The following is a 22,594-nucleotide window of genomic DNA, read 5'->3' on the forward strand; positions in this document are numbered from 1 at the left end:
TACATGCATTTTGAATATATTTTACTTATTTATAGTGTAATATTTTGGTTTATATGTTGTGTGTGATACATGTTGTGTGGGTGCACTGTGGTCTGGAGGAATGTTGTTTCCTTTTGGCAGAAAAGTGAGATGACAATAAACCTGAACTTGATGTAAACAGTGCTTTAATACTTTTTATTAAAAATTACACAGTGGCCACTTTATTAGGTACACCTGTGCACCATTTATTACTGCAAATATCTAATCAGCCATTCATGTGCAATTCAGCCACTCAATGCATAAAAGCATACAGGCATGGTCAAAAGGTTCAGCTGTTTTCACTCCAAATATCAGAGTAAGGAAGAAATGTGATCTAAGTGACTTTGACCGTGGAATGACTGTTGGTGCCAGATGGGGTGGCTTGAGTATCTCAGAAAATGCTGACTGCTTGTGATTTTCTTGTATAGTAGCCTCTAGAGTTTATAGAGGAAACCCTTCGTTGGTTGGGGTTGACCATGCATATTGCATCCAAGCTGCCTACGTGATACACAAGCTGGTATGCAAGCCAGTACAGTACGATATGGAGAGCAAGCTATTGCCCATGCAGCAGGCTCCCCTTCTCCATGCAGCTGATGAATACAAAGAAATGGCAGAGACGGTACAATTTATAGAAAATGGTGCAAAAAGCAAAGAACACCCAATGAGCAGCAGTTCCTTGGGCGAAAACACCTTGTTAATTGAGGGCCAGAGGAGAATGGCCAAACTGGTTCACCTCACCTGGAAGTTCTGTTTGGGGTCCTGAATGGAGATGAGGGAGATGAATAGACAGGTGTATCACTTCACACTTGGTTCAGTTCCTTCCCACTTACATAAGCAACACTTCACATGGTCGCAATCTCCTCAACAACTTTCATTTCCCTGGCCCTGATCACCTCATTTTCACCATGTATGTCCAGTCCCTATACACTTCTAAGGTCCATCAAGAAGGTGTTAAAGCTCTCTGCTTCTTTCTCAACAACAGATCCAACCAGTTCCCCTCCACCACCACCGAACTGTTCTTCATACTCAACAATTTTTCTTTAGGTTCCTCCAACCTTTTCCAAACTCAAAGTGTAGCCATGAGCATCTGCATGGGCCCCAGTTAAGCCTGCCTTTACATTGGCTACGTGGAACAATGTTCCAAACTTTCCCTAGTAATGCTCCACAACTCTTTCTGCACTATAATGATGACTGGATTAGTGCTGCTTCATGCACTCATACTGAGCACGTCAATTTCATCAACTTTGCCTCCAACTTCCAGCCTGCCCTTAAATTCACTTGATCCATCTCTGACATCTCTCTCCCCTTTCTTGATCTCTCTGTCTCTATCTTTGGAGTCAAACTGTCTACTGACATCTTTTATAAACCGACTCCCACGGCTATCTTGACCACCTGCCTCCTGTCTTCCCACCCTACATCCTGTAAAAATGTCATTCTCTTTTCTTAGTTCCTTTGCCTTTACTACATCTGTTCCAAGGATGAGGCTTTCCTTTCCAGAACATTAGAGATGTCCTCCTTCTTCAAAGAATGGGGTTTCCCTTCCTTCATCATAAATGCTGCTCTCACCTGCATCTTCTCCATTTCCTGGACATCTGAACTCACCCATCTTCCTGCAAATTTAACAGACATAGCTCCTTTTGATCTCACCTACAACCCCATGATCCTCCGCATCCAGGACATCATTCTCTGCAACTTCCACCACCTTCAAAGGTCCCCTTTCATCATCTTCCCCAGAGGCATTCCTTCTTCTCCAGCCCTTTATCTTTTTCACCCATCACATCCCAGCTTCTTACCTCATTCCCCCCCCCCCCCCACCCACCTGCCTTTACCTATCACCTTCAAGCTGGTGCTGCCTCCCCTCCGCCCAACTTCTTATTCTGGTTTCTTCCCCCTTCTTTTTCAATCCTGCTGAAGGGTTTCGGCCAACATGCTGATGCTTATTTCTGCAGATGCTCCCTGAACTGCTGAGTTTCCTGAACATTCTGAGCACGTTGCTTCAGATTCCCAGCATCAGCAGAATTTCATGTCTTGGTTAAAGTACTTGACAAATGCTTTGAGGGAAGTGTGCTTGATTTCAGTTTTAAACAACACTGACCTTCGTGATTTAGGTCCCCCAAATGTGATTTTGTGTGTTCTCAGTTCTGAGGAAGGATATATCCAAAACCTTTCTGTTTTCTGTTTACAGCTGCTGACCGGCTTGTTACCGTTTCCAGCATGTTATGTTTTAGTTTTAGGTGTGCATCATTCACATGGACTTAATGGTCTTCTGCGAGCTGTTTCGGGCCACAAATGCCCAGCCTGACCGCTCTTGTTCATAATTCTATATAAATATATTCAAAGCACTGGGCATTACTGAACCAACCGTCTCTTAGAGATTCAAATACACATTTATTAAGTGAATGTCAAAAAGAACTTCTATTCATAGATGTTACCTGACTGAGTGTTTGTGATCACACTGGAATGAGGCTGGTAGAAGGCTGCTGCCCAGTAAAATTCATCTTTTACATCTCCTCATTGCCTGTGCCTCCCAATTCTGTCACCGACACCAACAGGACAGAAATTGCCTGTGGTTTGCCGCCTGCACACCTATCACACCCTGACCCAAAAACACAGGACAAAGGACACAGTAGGCCATTCGGCCCCTCAAGCCTGCTCTGTCATTCAATACAATGGTGACTGCAACCTCAGCTCAGCTCTCCCAACTATTCCACCTTGCTTATCTACCTATCTTTATGCTAAAAATATTTAAAATCTCTGCTTCCACTACGCTTTTATGAAGAGAGTTCCAAAGACAAAACCATCAGAGAGAAAATATTTCACCACATCTTATTCTTAAATGGACAGTTCTCCGGATTTTTAAACAGTGATCTCTGGTTCTAGGTTCTCCTACTCTCCATATCCACCTCAAGATCCCTCAGGATTTTACAAAAGCTCCCTCTCATTCTTCTTACCTGCTGTGAATATGAAGCTGGCCTGTCTAATCTCCGTCACATGACAATCCACATGACAATCTATGTCCAGTAAATCTTTCCTGAACGTCCAGTGGATTTACACCTTAAATATGAAAACTCATACTGTACAGAGCTCCGAATATAGTATCACCATTGCCCTACTTAATTCTAGCATTATCTCCCTACTTTGGTATTCAGTTCTTTAAAAATAAATTTCTATTTGCTTTCTTAATTTCTGGCTATACCAGCATACTTGCCTTTTGGAAATCGTGCACATAGTCCTCAACATCTCAGAGCTCTTCGGTCTCTCAGCATTTAGAAGGCATGTTTCTGTTTGCTAAAACGGGCAATTTCATATTTTCCCACATTATACTCCAAATGTCTGATCGTTGCCTGCTCACATAACCCATCTTTAGCCTTTGTAACCTTCTTATTTTGTTTCCAAGCCTCCTTTCACACCTACCTTGGTGTCATCAGCAAATTTATCAAACATACCTTCAGTATCTACATCCATATCTTTTATAAAACTATAACAAATTGAGTTCCTTGCACAGTTCACTAAGGTAACTGCTCTTACATCTTGTCAATCAAAAATAACTCCAACTATGCTCTGAGTTTTGTTAGTCATCCAATTTCTTTCCATGTTGCATACTACATCTAAAACCTTTATTTTTCTCAATTACTGTTGACTACTGCCTAGAAATCCCAAATCCATTGGTTCCCCTCCATTCAGAGAGGACCTCTACTCCAACCACCAAAGATTGTTACAAATTTTTACAGATGTATGGTGGACAATATTCTGACTGACTGTATCATCGTCTTGTATGGAGGATCCAACGTGCAGGACTTAAAGAGGCTGCAGAGGATTGTGGACTCAACCAGTTCCAAAATGAATACAACCCACCCTCCCATTGGGGACATCTTCAAGAGGTGATGCCTTAAGAAGGTAGCATCCATCATTTGGGACCCTCAGTATCTATGACATGTCCTTTTCTCATTATTATAATTGGGGATGAAGTTTAGAAGCCTGAAGACCCAAGCTCAGTGTTTCAGGAACAGCTTCTTCCCCTCTGCCATCAGATTTCTGAATGGTCCATAAATACTACCTCATTATTCCTCTTCTGCACTATTTATATTTTGTAACCTGATTTTTATGCTTTGCATTGTACTGCTGATGCAAAACAACAAATTTCTTGACATACACTCAGAGGCCACTTTATTAGGTACACCCGTCCACCTGCTTGTTAATGCAAATATCTAAATAGCCAATCACATGGCGGCAATTCAATACATAAAAGAATGCAGACATGCTTAGATGTTCAGCTGCAAATGCTAACTCATAGCCTGGGTTCAATCCTGATCTCTGGTGCTGTCTGGTAGGCATGCCTGTTCTCCCTGTGACCGCATGGGTTTCTCCACCTCCAAGTGCTCCTCTTACATCAAAGACAAAGTGATTGCTTTTGTGAATTGTTGGCTATAAATTGCCAACCTATGAGTGATGGATCAAGCATGGCGAGAAATAAATTGCAGGGAAAAGGTAGAACATGGAAGAAGCTATGTTATAAGAGAGGTAAGCCTAACCCACAAGGAAATCTGCATATTGAACTAACCACACTCAAGTAAAGATATTGATGCCAGAGCTGCCAAAAATGGCAGTGAATTTGTACAATTGGAGGCTGTGGTTAAATCTCAGATGATCCAAGTCTTATCTTCTCAACTATCAAAAGGCAAACATCATCTCAATAACACCCACACCAGCGAAAAAATGAAACTTCAACCTTCTATAACCATTTTCGAGTCAGGTGAACATTGTAAAAGATCACCACAATGGGCTGAAATACCCCTGTGGCAGTGACAATGGCTTTTACAACAGCTGAATACTGAACATTATTCTGGGTTCTTGTACCAAATGCATGGCTGTCTAGTTAAGTTCTGCAATGCAACCTGTCAGCAGAATCCAAAATCTGCATCAATTCACATCAAAACAACAGTACTAGTTAACATTCTCTTCCAGACATTCATTGTGCCAAGCAAGACATGGGGAGATTATCCATTATGAACAGCCACAGCCTCCTTGGTCAACAAGCTTCCCATTTCACTACGTAGTCTCCAAGAAACCTTCATGGATGTCTGTAGAAGACCTAGGATATGGCCACTTAGCACGTGAGGAAAAAGTGGAGTGGGACACAATCCAGAAGGAACACCTAATCCCTGACCTAAATATGAAGCTGTCTGCTTTTGACCTTCTGAGAGACACATGCAAGGCAGTAAGCCAGATCTCAAGGAGGCAGATGCTCGATGAACTTCTGCAGATGTTGCTGTGGCATTGCTGATCAAACTATGAACCATATAGTAACATTGTCTGCTATACAAACTTGACTGTGACATTAGCAGAAACACAGTTCCCTTCTTCAAGAGTGTTGTGCGGTTAACCAACCTTAACCTGATACCCCAAGTCAGTAAGACAAGAGGAGAAGGATAGAAGGATGCAACCTACCTCCCTGGCAATTAGATTCAGAGTATCATCCTCTGCAGACAGTCGCTCTCGATTGGCAATCCGCTTTCTGCCTGATCCTTGAGTCCCCATATCCTGAAATATTTGGAAAAAAAAAGAAAATCTGGTATAAGGCAAGATACAACTCCTGGACTGATTTTTTTTTAAGATGTCAGAGAATCAGCAAGGTTGGTAATTTAAACCGTGAGCAGGTGAGCAGCCTGATGTACAGTACTGCTGTAGCTTCTCACACATTCTATAATCAATTTAGAGATGTCACAGGGTATATCCCCACAAGCTCTTCACTCTCCTTTAGTAGATCCAGTGCTTTCTCACCGATACTCTCTGCCTCTCCTTTTCCACCACCACCAACAAAACTCTTGCCTAGAAATTAGACTTACTTGCTTTTCTTTTAAATTACTGATTAAAAAAGATCCTGCATACATGAGCTGTTAGTCACGTTCGGATTAGCAAACAACAGATAACTAACTGCCTAAGCACTTTTCATCTTGGTGCATTTGGCTACTTATCTGTCGTGCATCTTACAATCTACTTATTACCCACAGTAACATGAGGGATACCTTTCCAAGTCAGGAAGGACATCCAAATTAAACAGTCCCACTATGACATTGGAGATCTGCCCAGCGACCCTGCCAGCCCTATTTTTCCATGCTCCTCTTCTGTCCATATGTGGCTGCTAAGAGATTGCAATAACTCAGATTATGAGAGGCATAGATATTGAGTAGACAGACAGTAACTTTTTCCAAAGGTTCAAATGCCTAATTCCAAAGTGCATACACTTAAGCTGAGAGGGGGTAATTTCAAAGGAGATGTGAGTGGCAAGTCTGTTTTTTAAACACACAGAGTGGTGGCTGTACACCCGGGGTGGTGGTAGAGGCAGAAAAATTGAAGACTTTTAAGAGACATTTGGATAGGCACATGAGGGCAAGGAAAATGGAAGGATATGGGTTTTGTGTAGGCAGAAGAGATTAGTCAGTCAGCCAGAGGGTCTCGGCCTGAAACGTCAACAGCGCTTCTCCCTATGGATGCTGCCTGGCCTGCTGCGTTCCACCAGCATGTTGTGCGTGTTGCTTGATTTTTAATCTAATTGGGTTTGGATAACACTGGGAACCGAAGGGCCTGTTTCTGAGCTGTCACTGTTCTAAGGCTGTGTTCCCTGGATCAGCACAACTACTCATCATGATAGTTGAGGGAGGAGATGTAACCTACCACCCATCAGCGTATCATACATCCCCTTCCCACACCCATGGATGCCTCTTATGCTGCTTAAGTCTAATTGCCATAGGAGGATCTTAAAGAACTGACTTGCCTCCCCAACAATGACATGGCAGTTTCATCTCTGTAGGCAGCTTTCATTGGTAAAGTGCAGGTTAAATATTACCATACTCCCCAACAAATCTTGAAGTAATTTTTCACCAACTTCCTGATATTTTGCCTGTCACCTCAGAGTGTGCCTGTGCTACTCACATCACCCATTCATGGACTCTTTCTCCCTTTGTACATCTGATGCCCTCACTCCCAATCCCTTGGGGGCAAGGGCATAATGCCAAGGACTTATAAGGCAGACAGAACTTGGAGTACTGCAAGCAGTTTTGGGCCCCTTAATGAAGAAAGGATGTGCTAAATTTGGAGAGAGTCCTGAGGAGGTTCACAAGAATGATCCCAGGAATAAAAGGGTCAATATTTGAGGAGTGCTCTGGGCCTGTACTCACTGGAGTTTAGAAGAATGAGGTAAGGATTCTCATTAAAGTCTATTAAATATTGAAAGGCCTAAGACGTGGAGAAGATGTTTCCTATAGTGGGGAGTCTAATACCAGAAGTCTCCGCCTTGGAACAGAGGACAGTGATGAGGAGTCATTTCTTTAGCCAGAGGCTGAATCTGTTGAATTCATTGCCACAGGCAACTGTGGGGGCCAAGTCATTGGATATACTTAAAGCAGAGCTTGCTAGGTTCTTGATTAGAAAGGGTGTCAAAGGTTACAGGAAGAAGGCAGGAAAATTGGGTTGGGGAGGGGGGATAAGAAACTCCAATAAGTAATGGAATGGTGGGGCAGACTTGATGGGCTGAATGGCCTCATTAGGCTTCCATGTCTTATAGTCTTTCTCTCCCACACCTTACCAATAACATTCTATCCCGTCTTCTTCTCACCATTTCATTTGTCTCTGTAATTTCTTCCTGCCTTACGGGCTGTGCCTTCACCTCCAATACCATCTTTCCGCAGGTGCTCTATCCTCTCACTAATACGTAATATCTCCTCAGTACTTGCAATAACTCTTCTAATTGTATTCACTTCATCTGGATAGCATTTTATCCAGTATACTCCCTTTCACCTTGGACATAACCTTCACTCCAACACTTCCTTCAATACTAATTCTCTGGAACACATTCCATCTGACAGTCTCTCAACCTCTGGTGCACTCTCAATCCTTCTCTCCCTTGCTTCCTATCTTGATTTTATATAAGTCTTAAAGTAACCTCAAACTCCACGTGAAACAGACATGCCTTCATGCATGAGACATTAAGGTATTTCAAATAGAAGAGAAAGCAGAATGGTGAGATTGTTTCAGACACAGAAAGGAAAAAAAAAAGTCCACATGTTAGTATTTGGTCCACTGAATTAGCTATCAAACAAATATACTCTTGGCCTTTCTCCAAGTGAAACATCTCCCCCTTCCCCCGCCCACTCTTCTCCACTGATACATTTCTCTCTCTTTATGCCGTCTCTTCCTCATTTGATTCTGTCTCTTGATATCAACAGCATCTCTCCATAAGCTGCCTCATTTCTTTTTTTAACCACCTCCCTCCACAATATGCCCCTTTCTATTTGATATTTTTACTGAGTAATCGACTACTGGATGATACCTCTCTCCCCATTGTCCACTATTATTTTGACAGTCTGTCCCTAAATTGCTCCTCCATTTGTTAGTCTCTGTCTCACTCCCTTTGATGTTCAACACCATTCTCTCTCTCTCTGCATACAATGCCATCTCTTCTCACCCTCTACCCCTCCTCATTTGATAACCTCTGCTCTACACTTCCAGATGGAGAGAGACAGACGATGTACCAGGAGTGAAATGGGAAAAATTAGAAGCAGTAGGCCATTCAGTCCCTCAATTCAATTTCATAACATCACAACTAATCTGGCTGGAACGTCACCTGTGTATTCTTATCCACTCCCAGTGCTCATCAAGAATATATATGCCTTTGTTTTAAAAATATTCAAAAGTTCTGCTTCTTCTGCCCTTTGAAAAATAGTCCTAATGGCTCTTCTCGCTCTTAAATGGGTGACCTGAGCTCTAGATTGCTCCATAAATTGAAACATCCTTTCCACATTTCTCGCAGATAAAATCACTCAATCCCTCCTTTCCTCTCAAGGAACCCGGTTAAGTATCAGTTGTCTATGCATCAGTCTAGTAAACCTTCTCTGAACGGTTTCCAGTGCATTAACACCTTCCTTATCCTGCACTAGGACATCCAAAAGTCTCACTAATCACGTAGCACGAGAATCTAAAGAGAAAAGAATACTACAACAAAAGAAAGGGTCAATAACTGCAGGGACACTACTAAATAAACCATTGGAGCAGAATTAGGCCATTCAGCCTTTCTTATCTACTCTGCCATGTCTGACTTATTATCCCTTTCAACCCCATTTTCCTTCATTCTCCCAATTACCTTTGAGGCCCTTACTAATCAAGAACCTATCAACTTCTGCTTTAAATATACACAGTGACTTGACCTTCACAGCCATCTCTAGCGATGAATTCCACAGATTCATCACCCTCTGGCTAAAGAAATTCCTTCTCATCTCTATTCTAAATTAATGTCCTTGTATTCTGAGGCTGTGCCCTCTGGTCCTAGACTCCCCTACTACAGGAAACACTGTCTCCAAATTCTTTCAATGTTCGATACTTTGTGTCCCTCTTCATTTTAAACAGCATCTCTGCCTAAACCTCACCGTCTCTTCCTGTATTCTGATCCCTCCACTGAAACTTACCCACTCTACTTTTCCTTGCGACTTTTGCTATATGCTTCCCCTCTCTGATAACCTTTGTCTACACAAGCTTCCTCTTTTCATTTAATATTTCCTCCTGCTCTGCGCAGTCTGGAGATATCTCTCTTTTTTTAATTATCTTCAAACTCTGCCTGCTCCACAAGACCGACACTCCATCTGGAGCAGTATCTTTCTCCTTGTACTGCGCTCCATCCTTCTGACACTGTCCTTTCATAAACTATATTTGATAATGTCTCCCTAAATTTGATCGACTCTCTGTCTCTCTCTCCCCCCCCACACACACACTATGCCCCTCTCCATTTGATCTCTTTCCCCTCCCCTCTTCCCCCAGCATTATGCTCCTCTCAATTTGCTGGAACATCTCACCCACAAAGCTTTGCCCCTCTCTATCTGATCAATCTCTCTCTCTCTCTCCATCCCTATTTGATGACTCTTTTTCTCTGCCCACATTATGCCCCTCTCCGTCTGATCTCCCTTCCCCCTCCCCACACACACACACTCTCTCTCTCTACCCTTTTCCACTTGATCACTGGTTCTCTGCTACAACACTGTGCCCCTCTGCATGTGATCTCTCCCCCCACACACACACTGTGCCCCTCTCCATCTGATCACTGTCCCGCTGCCTCCACACTATGCTCGGCTCCATTTGATGCGATGTCGCTGCCCGTATTCTCCTGTAGCAAGTCTCTCCATTTCAACCAGTCTCGGTCCCTCTCGGCACGCACTCTATTCTTCTCCAATGTACCTCTTCCTGTGTCCTTCCCTTTGTCCCTATCGGAAGGCTGTCTCCCTCCAGCACCGGTTCCGTAACGATCGTTGCTTCCCAGACTGATTGCTGTCACACGGCCGCCTCCGAAGGCTCGGCTCCGGATGAAGTCCTGACCGCGTTTTGCAACATATTCCGGGGTCGGCCTGTCTGCTTAAAGGCGCTGTCTCCAACCCTCGAATAAATGTCGGCGACCTGCAGAAACTACAAATCTGACTGATAACACTTTAAAAAAACTTCCTCGATGTATTGAAATATATTAAAATATATTTAGTAAAAGATCCCCATTAGCTACATGAATCAAATTCTCAGACATAATTAATCTAGCTACAACATATACTAAAAGCACATTCCTGTATTTTAATTCAGTATTTAAACGTATTCAATTAACCCATCCTCCTCTGAATCATCCCGTGTGTTGTAAATTGACCCTTATAGAGTAGCCTACATAACATGCATCTCAATGTACATAGAAATTACCAAACTTTTTCTTGAAGGGTCTCGGCCCGAAATGTGAACTGTACTTTTTTCCACAGATGCTGCCTGGCCTGCTGAGTTCCTCCAGCATTTTGTCTGTGTTGCTTAAATTTCCAGCATCTGCAGATTTCCTCTTGTTCAAGCTTTTTCTTAATTGCCCATTACCCAAATATTAAAATACCTAATTCCACATAAGTTAAAGAAAGCCAGGTCACATCTTGCTAATATAACTCACTACCAAAATGCGACTAACAGTAACTTAGCCAGTATATCTAGTGAAGTATGCATTTGGGGAAAGACAATATTCCTTCCTGCCATCAATTTATTAAAACTATTACATTGTATCTATATTCAACTAGTTTGTTCCTCTCCATAGATGCCGCCTGACCTGCTGAGTTTCTCCAGCCTTTTGTACGCATTGCTCTGGATTTCCAGCATCTGCAGGACCTCTTGTGTTTGTGATCACCTTGGCCTCTCTGATTTGGCTCATTAGAGGACTTCACACAAACAATTATGGTAATGTAATGGACTGTTTTAGAGTCATAGAGTATTACAGCACTGCATCAGGTCCTTTGGTTAAAATGGTCCATTCTGACCAAGATGCCTATCTAAGCTCGCCCCATTTGTCTGCATTTAGCCCATATCCCTCTGTACCTTTCCTATTCATGGGTCTGTCCAAGTGCCTTTTAAATGGTTATTTCCAGGGAGTTATTGTTGTGACTTTTCCCTGCAGTGTACTACATCAATTGGATGCATTTCATTGAAAAATATTTTCATTCTTAGTTGCCCTTGCTGTGGCCATATCATCTGACTGGCTCAGCTGTGGCAACCCTAGAAATGAAAAGAGTGGAAGGCAAATTTCTTACTTACAAATTGAGACTAAAACATTTTTATGCCCGCAGAAAAAGAATCTCAGCATTGTATGTGGTGACTTCTATGAACTCTGATAATAAATTGTATTTGGAACTTTTGAACTTTGAACAAGTATCTACTCAAGCCACACAGGCTGATACCCAGAACTTGGCTGTAAAACAACCTTGCCGATTGTAAAAGTCATTACCGGGGGAAGCAAGTGTATATTTAAAGCAGAGGTTGATAGCTTTTTGATTAGTAAGGGAGAAGGTAGGAGAATGGGATTAAGAGAGATAATAAACGAACATGATGAAATGGCGGAGCAGACTCGTTGAGCCAAACGGGCTAATTCTGCTCCTATGTCTTATGGTCTCATGGTCTTAAATCAGCCGTGTATATTTAAACCACTTCATTCAGCCAAATGAAGAATATTCCTTCATACTCCTTGTAGGTGGTGGGAAAAGTTTGGGAGTCAGGTGAGTCACTTGTAGCTGAATATCAGTTACAAGTAAAGATGAGGTAACCAAGTCATTGATTTGAAGGATTATTTTCAGCTTTGAGTCAAGGACATTGGGCATAATTTGTCATTATGGTTTCTGTACATATGGTACATTAACGTGCAAAGGCCTGCGGGCATGCACCATGATGCCTAATACTTGGTCAGCTGCGGATTCTGTGGCTGATGGGGAGGGTAGGAGGGAGGGAGCTTGTCAGAAGGTGCACGCTAACACGAGGCCAGGCTTCTGTCGGCTCCTGATGCATGGACTCAAAGTTTTCAATAAATCCTGGATGCTCATGGAGCAGCGATTCCTGGGAGTTCGTGAGACATTGCATTTATCCAGAGAAGCTCTGAGCACACAATTGCATATTTTTCCCTATTCATTTGGTATCCGTTCTGGTGACAGAGCTAAGAAATGAATTATTTCAGGAGTCTGGATCCACAAAACAGCATCCATTATCAAAGACCCCCACCATTCAGGCCTTGCTCTCTTCTCACTGCTGCCATCAGGGAGGAGGTACAGGAAGAACCTTATGTTCACATTACCCTTCAACCATCAGACTCCTGAACCAGCGTGGATAACTTCACTCACCTCAACACCGAACTAATCCCATGACCTATGGACTCATTTTCAAGGACTCTGCAACTCCAGTTCTCAATTTTTTTTTTATTATTTGGGGTGTTTTATCTTTTTGGCATTTGCATAATTTGTTCTCTTTTGCACATTTGTTCCTTGTCTCTCTTTGTAGTATACAGTTTTTCATGGATTCTATTGTGTTTCTTTAAATTTACTGTGAATGCCCTCAAGACAATGAATCTCGTGGTGACATACATGCAGCTGCTTAAAAAATTTACTGTGAACTTTGAACTTTAAAGCCTAAAAGCTTGCGAGTTTTTTTAAGAGTGGCTTAGAAAACCCGCCATTACACAGCACTACTTCGCCTATGATTGTTCTTTGCCTGAGTGAAGCTTACTCAGTTTTCTAAGAGATACAGATGTTCTCTCACGATACTCAAAATGAGTCAGTGCAGCTGATGGCTGGCTCCACTCGAAGAAAGATCACCAGGTGTGTCTGCAATGCAGGCTTGGGGACACTGCCGATTACAGGACATGAGAGACAGGAGAAATCCTGACATCCTGAGAGGGGATGGAGTCTCCACCCCTGCACTGGTAACTGGACATCCATTTTGTTGTCTAGACTACTACCATCATAGAATCCTACAGCACCAAAACAGGCTTCTTGGCCTAGCTAAGCTGGGATGCTTAAGACTTTTGCACAATGCTCTCATAACTTTATGTACTGCACTGTACTGTTGCCGCAAAATAAATCTAATTTCACGGCATACCAAATCAAATTTAACTATCAATAAACCATACATAGACACAGCTGAACGAGACAACATTCCTCTGCGGCCAAGGTGCAAAACATTCAAAATATTAAGCAAATATTCAAAATAGCAAGTAACATTCAAAATAGTGAGTAACATGATTCAGAATAGTGAGCAAAGGAGCATATTCACTCGAAAAGAAAATGTATATATAGACCAAGACCCTGAGTGACAATGTCTGGCAATTGATGGTACAGTCTCCCAGCAGTGCACAGGCTGAAGCAATCCAGGTTGTCATTCCACTGCTCGACATGAGAGAGCAGCACTGACAGAGGCCAACCCTCCCAACCAAGCATGGACACCACACTGTAACGCTTCTGCATCTTCTCACCATCAGACACCCCACCCTGCAAAAACTCATTTCAGGGAGGTAGCATCCCTGCTCCCCACAACCCCATATCCATGTAATGTATTATGTGACTATTTGTAGGTCAGAGTGCGTATGACGTCAGAACGCGGGTTTTGTAAAATGGAAGTCTGGTGAATAAACGTGTGTGTTTAATACTGCGGTGTCCGAGTCACATTAACGCTACATGGTGTCAGAAGAAAGCGGAAAGGAAAGGAAGAGAAGACACGTAAAAAGATGTCACAGTTACAGCCACCGTCGAGTTTAAGCCTACGAGGTAATATTGCTGAGAATTGGAAGGTATGGCTCCAGCAGTTTGAGCTGTTTTTCACCGTTAGTGGCGTAGATGACAAGACGGAGAAAGTGCAATGTGCTACGTTTCTGCATGTGGCAGGAGCAGAGGCAATAAAGGTTTGCAACACATTTGTCTTCCAAGAGGGTGAGCAAGATAAAACTGAAGTATTGAAGAAAAAGTTTCAAGATTACTGCGAACCGAGAAAAAACCTACCGTACATTCGACACATATTTTTTACGAGGGCTCAAGGACCGACAGAGACTATAGACGCCTGAGTAACAGATTTGAAGAACAAGGCAAAAAACTGTGAGTTCGGACAACTGCATGATTCTTTAATACGCTACAGGATTGTATGCGGCATACGAGATGATCATGTGAGAGGCAGGCTGTTGAGAGAGGCGGAGCTTACATTGGAAAAAGCGATTGATATGTGCCGTGCTAGCGAGATCACATCGAGTCAGGTTAAAATGCTTAATGAAGAGACTGAAGTATACAAAATAAAAGCTGTGAAAACTGACAAGAGTAGGACAAAGCCAGCTCCACAGGATAATCAAAAGGAAGTTAACTGCAACAGATGTGGTTATAAACATGGATACAGAAAACATCCAGCCTTTGGTAAGACATGCAAATTATGCAGAAAGAAAAATCACTTGCAAAGATGTGCAAATCGCAGGAGCAAGCAAGGAAAATGCATGCTGTGGAACAGAGTGAGTGCAACAGTGACATGTTCATTGGAACAATTGAAGTGGAACAGGAGGTAAGCATCAAGAATATTGACAATGCAGAGATGGAGGATGAAGATGATTGGACTCAAGATCTGATGATAAACAGGAGGAATGTGACATTTAAGCTTGACACTGGGGCGAAGTGCAATGTAATGTCAGCAGAAACATTCAGCTCACTGGACATCAGAGGAAAACTTGGAAAATCCACCTGCAAGCTTGTTGGATATTTTGGCCACAAGACAGCGTCATTGGGAAAGAAAACACTCACTTGTGTGTATAAAGGACAGAAACACAAGATAGAGTTTGAGATTGTGCAACAGCATGTTTCGGCAATACTAGGCGGAGCAACATGCATAGAACTAGGCCTGGTGAAGCGAATCTATGGTGTTGAGAAAGAAAATTACATTCTCAAAGACTTTGCTGACTTGTTTTCTGGACTAGGATGTTTACCAGGGAAACACCATATCCAGATTGATCCAACTATTGCACCAGTCGTGCATGCTCCGAGGAAGGTTCCAGTAGCTCTCAGGGATCAAGTAGTGGAGGAGCTACACAGAATGGAACAGATGGGAGTCATAATGAGTCAAATAGAACCGACCGACTGGGTGAATAGTATGGTGATAGTGGTCACAGAGAAAAAGATGAGGATTGCATGGATCCACAAGATCTCAACTGAGCCATCAAAAGGGAGCACTATTGACAGCTCATGGTTGAAGAGTTTGTCTCCCGCATGCCTAATGCCAAACACTTTTCAGTATTGGATGCAAATCAAGGTTTCTGGCAGATCAAGCTGGATAAAGAAAGTTCCAAATTATGCACTTTCAACACGCCCATAGGGAGATATCGTTTCCTGCGTCTACCCTTTGGGATTTCTTCTGCATCAGAGGTATTCCAGAGGTCAGTGGCACAAATGATTGAAGGCCTGGATGGATTGGTCAGTATCATTGATGATTTGCTGATTTGGGGTGACACCATTGAGGAACATGATCAGAGACTGAGGAAGCTCCTGGAGAGAGCACGTGAGTACAACCTAAAACTGAACAAAAGTAAATGTAGGATCAGAACTACAGAGATCAAATACATAGGTCACATACTCAGTGCTGATGGGCTAAAACCAGATAATGAAAAGGTCAGGGCTGTGATACAGCTACCACCACCTGAAGACAAGCAAGGACTTTTGAGGTTCATGGGCATGATACAGTATCTTGCCAAGTTCATTCCCAACTTATCGGAGGTCAGTGCTCCACTTCGAAAGCTACTAGAGAGCAACACTGAATGGCATTGGGAAGATGAACAAAAGAAAAGTTTTGACACATTGAAGCAGTTGGTTACCAATGCACCAGCACTCAAGTTCTATGATGTCAATAAACTGGTGACAATGTCTGTGGATGCCAGTTCGGAAGGAATAGGAGCTGTTATACTGCAGGATGGGAGGCCTGTGGCGTATGGATCACGAGCACTTAGAGACTGTCAATGCCGATATGCTCAAATTGAGAAGGAATTACTTGCCATAGTTTATGGGTGTGAGAAGTTCCACCAATATGTATATGGCAAAGAAATCCAGGTTGAGAGTGATCACAAACCACTTGAGAGCATCTTCAAAAAGCCACTTCACCAAGCTCCTATGAGGCTGCAAAGGATGCTTCTCAGGCTACAGAGGTACACTCTCACAGTTGTCTATAAGCCAGGAAAAGAACTGCACATCGCAGATGCTTTGAGCCGTGCTTACCTGAAAGGGCAAAAGGAAGAGTTGCTAGGAAGAGAGCTGGAGGTCAACTGGGTTACACCTCAGCTACCCATCTCCGAGGAGAAGTTGAACATGTTCAGGAAAGCGACTGCAGAAGATCCTGAAATGCAAATGCTAAGAGACATTACAATGAATGGATGGCCAACAGAAAGAAAAGATGTTCCAAAGGAAATGCAGAAATACTGGACATTTAAAGAGGAAATTAGCTATGCATCAGGACTAATGTTCAAAGCGGCAAAACTCATCGTACCAAATCAAATGAGACAGGAAATGCTCAACAGAATTCATGAGTCACACCTGGGGATAGTGAAATGTAAAGAAAGAGCAAAGGACATTCTGTATTGGCCAGGTATGTCAACTCAGATAGAGGACATTGTGTCTCAGTGTGCTGTCTGTAATGAAAACAAAATCAGCAATCCAAGAGAGCCTTTGCTTCTCCATCCACTGCCAGGAAGACCATGGGAGAAGCTTGGCACAGATCTCTTTCGCTACAATGGAGCAGAATATCTGTTTTGTGAGGACTACTATTCAAAATATCCAGAAATTACCAAGTTAAGTGACACGTCCAGTCAAGGTGTCATTACCGCAATGAAGTCGACATTTGCAAGACATGGTATTCCAGATATTGTCGTCAGTGACAATGGTCCACAATCCGCCAGTGGTGAATTTAGAGAGTTTTCAGAAAGCTGGGAATTTCAACATGTTACTTCCAGTCCAGGGCACGCTCAGTCTAATGGACAAGCAGAGAGAACTGTACAAACTGTGAAGAACATGCTCAAGAAGGCACAAAGCAGCAACAGTGACCCGTACGTTGCTCTGCTTGAATACCGCAACACACTGATTGAGGGTGTGGGGTTCTCTCCTGCACAGCTGTTGATGGGATGTCATCTGAAGTCCAAACTGCCAACATCCACAACTCTACTGACTCCTGAAAGTGATGCTCAAGTACATGACAAGCTAAAGTACAAGCAAATAAAGCAAAAGAGCTCCTATGACAGACATACAAGACAGTTGCCAGATCTGCATATAGGTGAAAATGTCAGAATACAGAGAGGAGACACTTGGCAGCCAGCTGTGGTTGTGAACAGGCATCAGCAACCAAGATCCTTCATAGTTCGCACGCCGGATGGAAGAGTCTACAGGAGGAACAGGAAGCATCTGCTGAAGACAGGTGAGAGGGTGTTTCCACGTACAGATACACAGGACATTTCCACGGATACAGACATGGAAACAAACGACACCAAGAGTGAGGGGCATGACGAAACACCACGACGCAATGACGGTGAATGTTCGGCGCAGACAGACCGAGGTGGAAATGCAGACACAGAGGTTACTCGAGAGACTGACTCTGAAGGACAAGCACAGTCACAGTTCTATCGCACAAGGTCTGGGAGACAAGTCAAACTTCCAGCTAGATACAGAGACTAGATCTACCTACAGTCTCGCACAGTTTGAGATAAAATCACACATGTTATAAGTTCCAAGGTGTGAAATAAAAGGTTTATTAGTCTATGTTAGTAAAAGAAAATATACTGCTGTTAGTATTGTAAGATACAATGTAGAATACAGTATAAGAAGTTAAGATTTTTATTAGTTTATGTCATGGCTGTTGTAATGTTAGAAAGTCATACCTAGAGACATTGTTTTGGTAATTCACAGTATTGTAAAAAAAAACTTGAGAAGGGGGATGTAATGTATTATGTGAGTATTCGTAGGTCAGAGTGCGTATGACATCAGAACGCAGGGTTTTGTAAAATGGAAGTCTGGTGAATAAACGTGTGTGTTTAATACTGCGGTGTCCAAGTCACATTAACGCTACAATCCACACCCCCCCACCCCCCGGTCGACCTCCAAGGGTGTATGTAATATTTTGTTTAGTGATTTTGTCTAATCTGTAAACCAAGTTGGGTATATGCAGAAAATGTGACATTTAAATATGTACTTATATTATCATGGAGTCTTTTTTTTATTCTACTACAACATTAAGCAAGTCTACAGGGAGTTTGCCCTCATTACGTAGGACATCAATAGAGTATCTCCTTAAGCAGCTAGCCAGCTAGTTTAAATAACGTTAGCTATGCTAATGAACGAATGACACCTGTTAAACTCACCTCAACATGTCTTTTACAATCATTTAACCCATAGTGCAGCGAGCAACACTGTCATTATTTTTGAGGTCAACTGTAAAGCCCACCCACAGAGAAAACTGATAGGTCTACTTAGCACAAAGAGAGACCAATCAGGATGCTCTCCTCTTGCTCTCGCTCTTCCTCTTCCTCTGCCTCTCCCGCTCCCTCTCAAAAAAATCGATTTCCGGGATATTGTATATAATTTGCTTGCGTCAGGGAGCTGCTATCAATATGCAGGAAACTCCTGCAACTTCCGGGAGACTCTTGGAGCTTCCGGGAGAGGTGGGATGTCTGCACCAGATCTACAGTAGCAGGCAAGTCCGAGGCTTGAGGCCTAGTCTTTGCTACAACCAACACTACACAGCTCCCAAGGCACCTGTTGTGCAACCAGACAAGGGAAACAGTGTTTATCACTGACCAACAGAGTCATGTGACCGCAAGTGAAATGTCCGAGACAATTTTCCACGGTTATACTGTGCCAACTCATATCAACCTCTGCTTTAAATATACCCGATGGATTGGCATCCGCAGACAACAGTGGCAACGAATTCCACCGATTCACCACCCTCTGGCTAAAGAAATTCTGCCTCTTCTCTGTTCTAAAGGGACATTCTTCTATTCTGAGGCCGTGCCTCTGGTCCTCGCCAACCCCACTATTGGAAACATCCTCTGCCCATCCACTCAATATTATTGTCACACGTCCTGAGGAACAGTGAAAAGCTGGTCTTGCAGACGGTTCATACAGATCACTTCATTACACAATGCATTGAGGTAGGAAACGTTAAAACAATAACACAATGCAGTATAAAGTGCAACAGCTATAGGGAAGTGCAGTGCAGGCAAACAGTGAGGTGCATTGTGAGGTCAGGAGTCCTTCTTATTGTATTAGGGAACCATTCAATAGTTTAAAACAGCAGGCTACAAACTGACTTTAAAGTGGTGTCTTCTTCTTGACAGGAGAGGGGAAGAGAGAATTTCCAGGGTCTGTGGGGTCTTTGATGATGCTGGCTTCTTTACTGAGTCAGGCAGACGTATAGTCAGAGTCCATGGAGGGGAGGCTGGTTTCTGTGATATGCTGATCTGTGTCCACAATGCTCTACAGTACACTAGTAAATAATTTAAAAGCAGATAAAAGAGAGGACCAGGCTAGCATTAGTCAAGTCAAGTCACTTTTTATTGTCATTTCGACCATAACTGCTGGTACAGTACACGGTAAAAATGAGACAATGTTTTTCAGGACCATGGTGCTACGTGAAACAGTACAAAAACTAGACTGAACTACCTGAAAACAACACAGAAAAAAACTACACTAGACTACAGACCTACCCAGGACTGCATAAAGTTCACAAAACAGTGCAGACATTATAATAAATAATAAACAAGACAACAGGCACAGTAGAGGGCAGTAAGTTGGTGTCAGTCCAGTCTCTGGGTATTGAGGAGTCTGATAGCTTGGGGGTAGAAACTGTTACATAATCTGGCCGTGAGAGCCCGAATGCTCCGGTGCTTTTCCCAGATGGCAGGAGGGAGAAGAGTTTGTATGAGGGGTGTGTGGGGTCCTTCATAAAGCTGTTTGCCTTGCGGATGCAGCGTGTAGTGTAGATGTCCATAATGGCAGGAAGAGAGACCTCGATGATCTTCTCAGATGTCCTCACTATCCGCTGCAGGGTCTTGCGATCCAAGATGGTGCAATTTCTGAACCAGGCAATGATGCAGCTGCTCAGAATACCCTCAATACAACCCTTGTAGAATGTGATGAGGATGGGGGTGGGAGATAGACTTTCCTCAGACCTCGCAGAAAGTAGAGATGCTGCTGGGCTTTCTTTGCTATGGAGCTGGTGTTGAGGGACCAGGTGAGATTAATTTAAGCTGCTGTCATTTTAGCCAGACAAAATGCTTCCTTAGTTGCTGAGGGAATGTCAAAACTGCAAAGGTGTTGGGTAGGATCTTAAGTTGAAAGGTGGTTTCAAAGGAGCGAGACTGGCTGGAAATATTACTCTCTCGGTCAACAAAGATAAATCGAGTAATTACAACCTAGTCAGATTATACTCCACAGCAGGGAAACTCTCATTACAATAATCTTACATTCACTTATATGAACTGGGCTAATAATGGAGAGACAACAATGGATTTGGTCAAGGTAAGTTGTGTCTGACTTAAGAGTTTATAATGAATGGAGAAGATACCAGTGATTTTTAGGAGAAGTTTGGGTAAGTACTCAGATGGGAGGGTTTGGAGGGATATTGTCTGGGTGCAGATAGATGGAACTTGACAGAAGATCACATTGGCTTGCAAACAGATAGACTGAAGGGCCTGTTTCTATATTGTCATAGCCCATGACTCCATTATTCTATGTTGTGTACTTGGGCTTGCAAAAGGTGTTTGATAAAACAAAAATTCTAGGCTTCTACATAAAACTGAAGTCTACAGGATAAAGAAGGGCAGTGGCAGCAACATTGTCTGAAGAACAGAAAACAAAGACTTGTGGTGAATGGGTGAGCTCTGGTAAAGAGTATGAGGGGTGATTGATAAGTTTGTGGCCTAAGGTAGAAAGAGTCTATTTTAGAAAACCCGGCACATTTATTTTTCAACATAGTCCCCTCCTACATTTACATACTTAGTCCAGCGGTCGTGGAGCATACAGATCCCTTCTTTGTCGAAATGGTCCACAGCAGGGGTGATAAGTTTGTGGCCTAAGGTAGACGGAGATGAGTTATTAACTTCAAACTTTCTGAATTATCACTCAAAGAGTTGAACTGCATGTGCATGTAATGAGAGCATCTTGGACCTCCAGGTGGTCCACAGCAAGGGTGATTGATAAGTTCGTGGCCTAAGGTAGAAGGTGATGAGTTATACAGCTCTCGTTACATGCACGTGCAGTTCAACTCTTTGAGTGAAAATGCAGAAAGTTTGAAGTTAATAACTCATCTCCTTCTACCTTAGGCCACAAACTTATCAATCACCCTTGCTGTGGACCACTTCTGGAGGTCCAAGACACCGACTTCTACGAAGAAGGGATCCGTATGTTCCATGACCGCTGGACTAAGTGTGTAAACGTAGGAAAAATAAATGTACTAGGTTTTCTAAAATTGACTCCTTCTGCCTTAGGCCATGAACTTATCACTCACCCTTGGTAGAATATCCTTTTAGTTCTTCTGTATTTTTAATCGAGAAGTTCCATGGATGATTTTGAACTCAAGGGTGGACAATCTGACGTAGAGAACACTACGAGAATAGACGTAGATTTGAAGAGAGCATTGAGAAAGAAACTGGCAGAATGGACAGGCATGCATGAGATGACATTCATTTTAAGAGAATAACTCTTGTAGAAAGGAGAAATTTGGGCAATATATGTAAAAAGTGAGTGCTGAGATATTTTGCACAATCTCTTGAAGCTGCAGGACTGGTGTAAATGGAGAACTACAGCAAGGAGATCCAAGCTAAGCATCTATAAAGAGGTACTTTTGTTCTATCTGGAGTAGTGTTTCTAATTCTGGGCAGTTTAAAAGGAGTAGTACTCTAGAGAGGATGCTAAAAAGGTGTGTGAGATTTATTTCAAGGGATAAGGAATACATTGGTGTGGATAGACAAGAGAAGATGGGTTTGTTCCCCTTAAAGCAACAACAGGTAAATTGTAAAGGATTTGATAATTGAAAGAGAGCAAAACAATGGCATAATTGAAAACTTTTCCTGCGTTAAATTGATGATTGATGATGTGCTAAATAGGGTGGTGAATACAGACTCTGTAGTAGCCTTCAAAATGGATTTGGATACTGACAGCCTTATTTTGTGATGTGTTGATTGCCTGAGTACATTTTATGGATGAGTGCTTATAAGTGGAGGTAGGGATGAGCCTGGATTTGGAAGCAAAAT

At 42.7% G+C, this 22,594-nt stretch overlaps 1 protein-coding gene across 26 annotated transcripts in view; it reads right to left on the reverse strand.

Moving 5' to 3' along the window:
- LOC140728162 (leucine-rich repeat flightless-interacting protein 2-like) overlaps nucleotides 1–10,415 on the reverse strand; it is a 141,761-nt gene extending 131,346 nt beyond the window's left edge. For 8 of the 26 annotated variants that reach the window (XM_073046450.1, XM_073046440.1, XM_073046435.1 and 5 more), the window contains exons 1-2: nucleotides 10,243–10,413; nucleotides 5,467–5,559 (exon numbers count right to left, since the gene is read on the reverse strand). In XM_073046450.1, the coding sequence (XP_072902551.1) occupies nucleotides 5,467–5,556 (90 nt within the window). In that variant the 5' untranslated portion in view covers nucleotides 5,557–5,559; nucleotides 10,243–10,413. Of the gene's footprint in view, nucleotides 1–5,466; nucleotides 5,560–10,242 lie in introns of all 26 variants that reach the window. The other 18 variants (XM_073046430.1, XM_073046424.1, XM_073046432.1 and 15 more) reach the window with 5 other exon arrangements.
- Nucleotides 10,416–22,594: the final 12,179 nt, after the last annotated feature.

The sequence above is a fragment of the Hemitrygon akajei genome, chromosome 5 (genome assembly GCF_048418815.1).
Source record: "Hemitrygon akajei chromosome 5, sHemAka1.3, whole genome shotgun sequence".
Lineage (NCBI taxonomy): Eukaryota > Metazoa > Chordata > Chondrichthyes > Myliobatiformes > Dasyatidae > Hemitrygon > Hemitrygon akajei.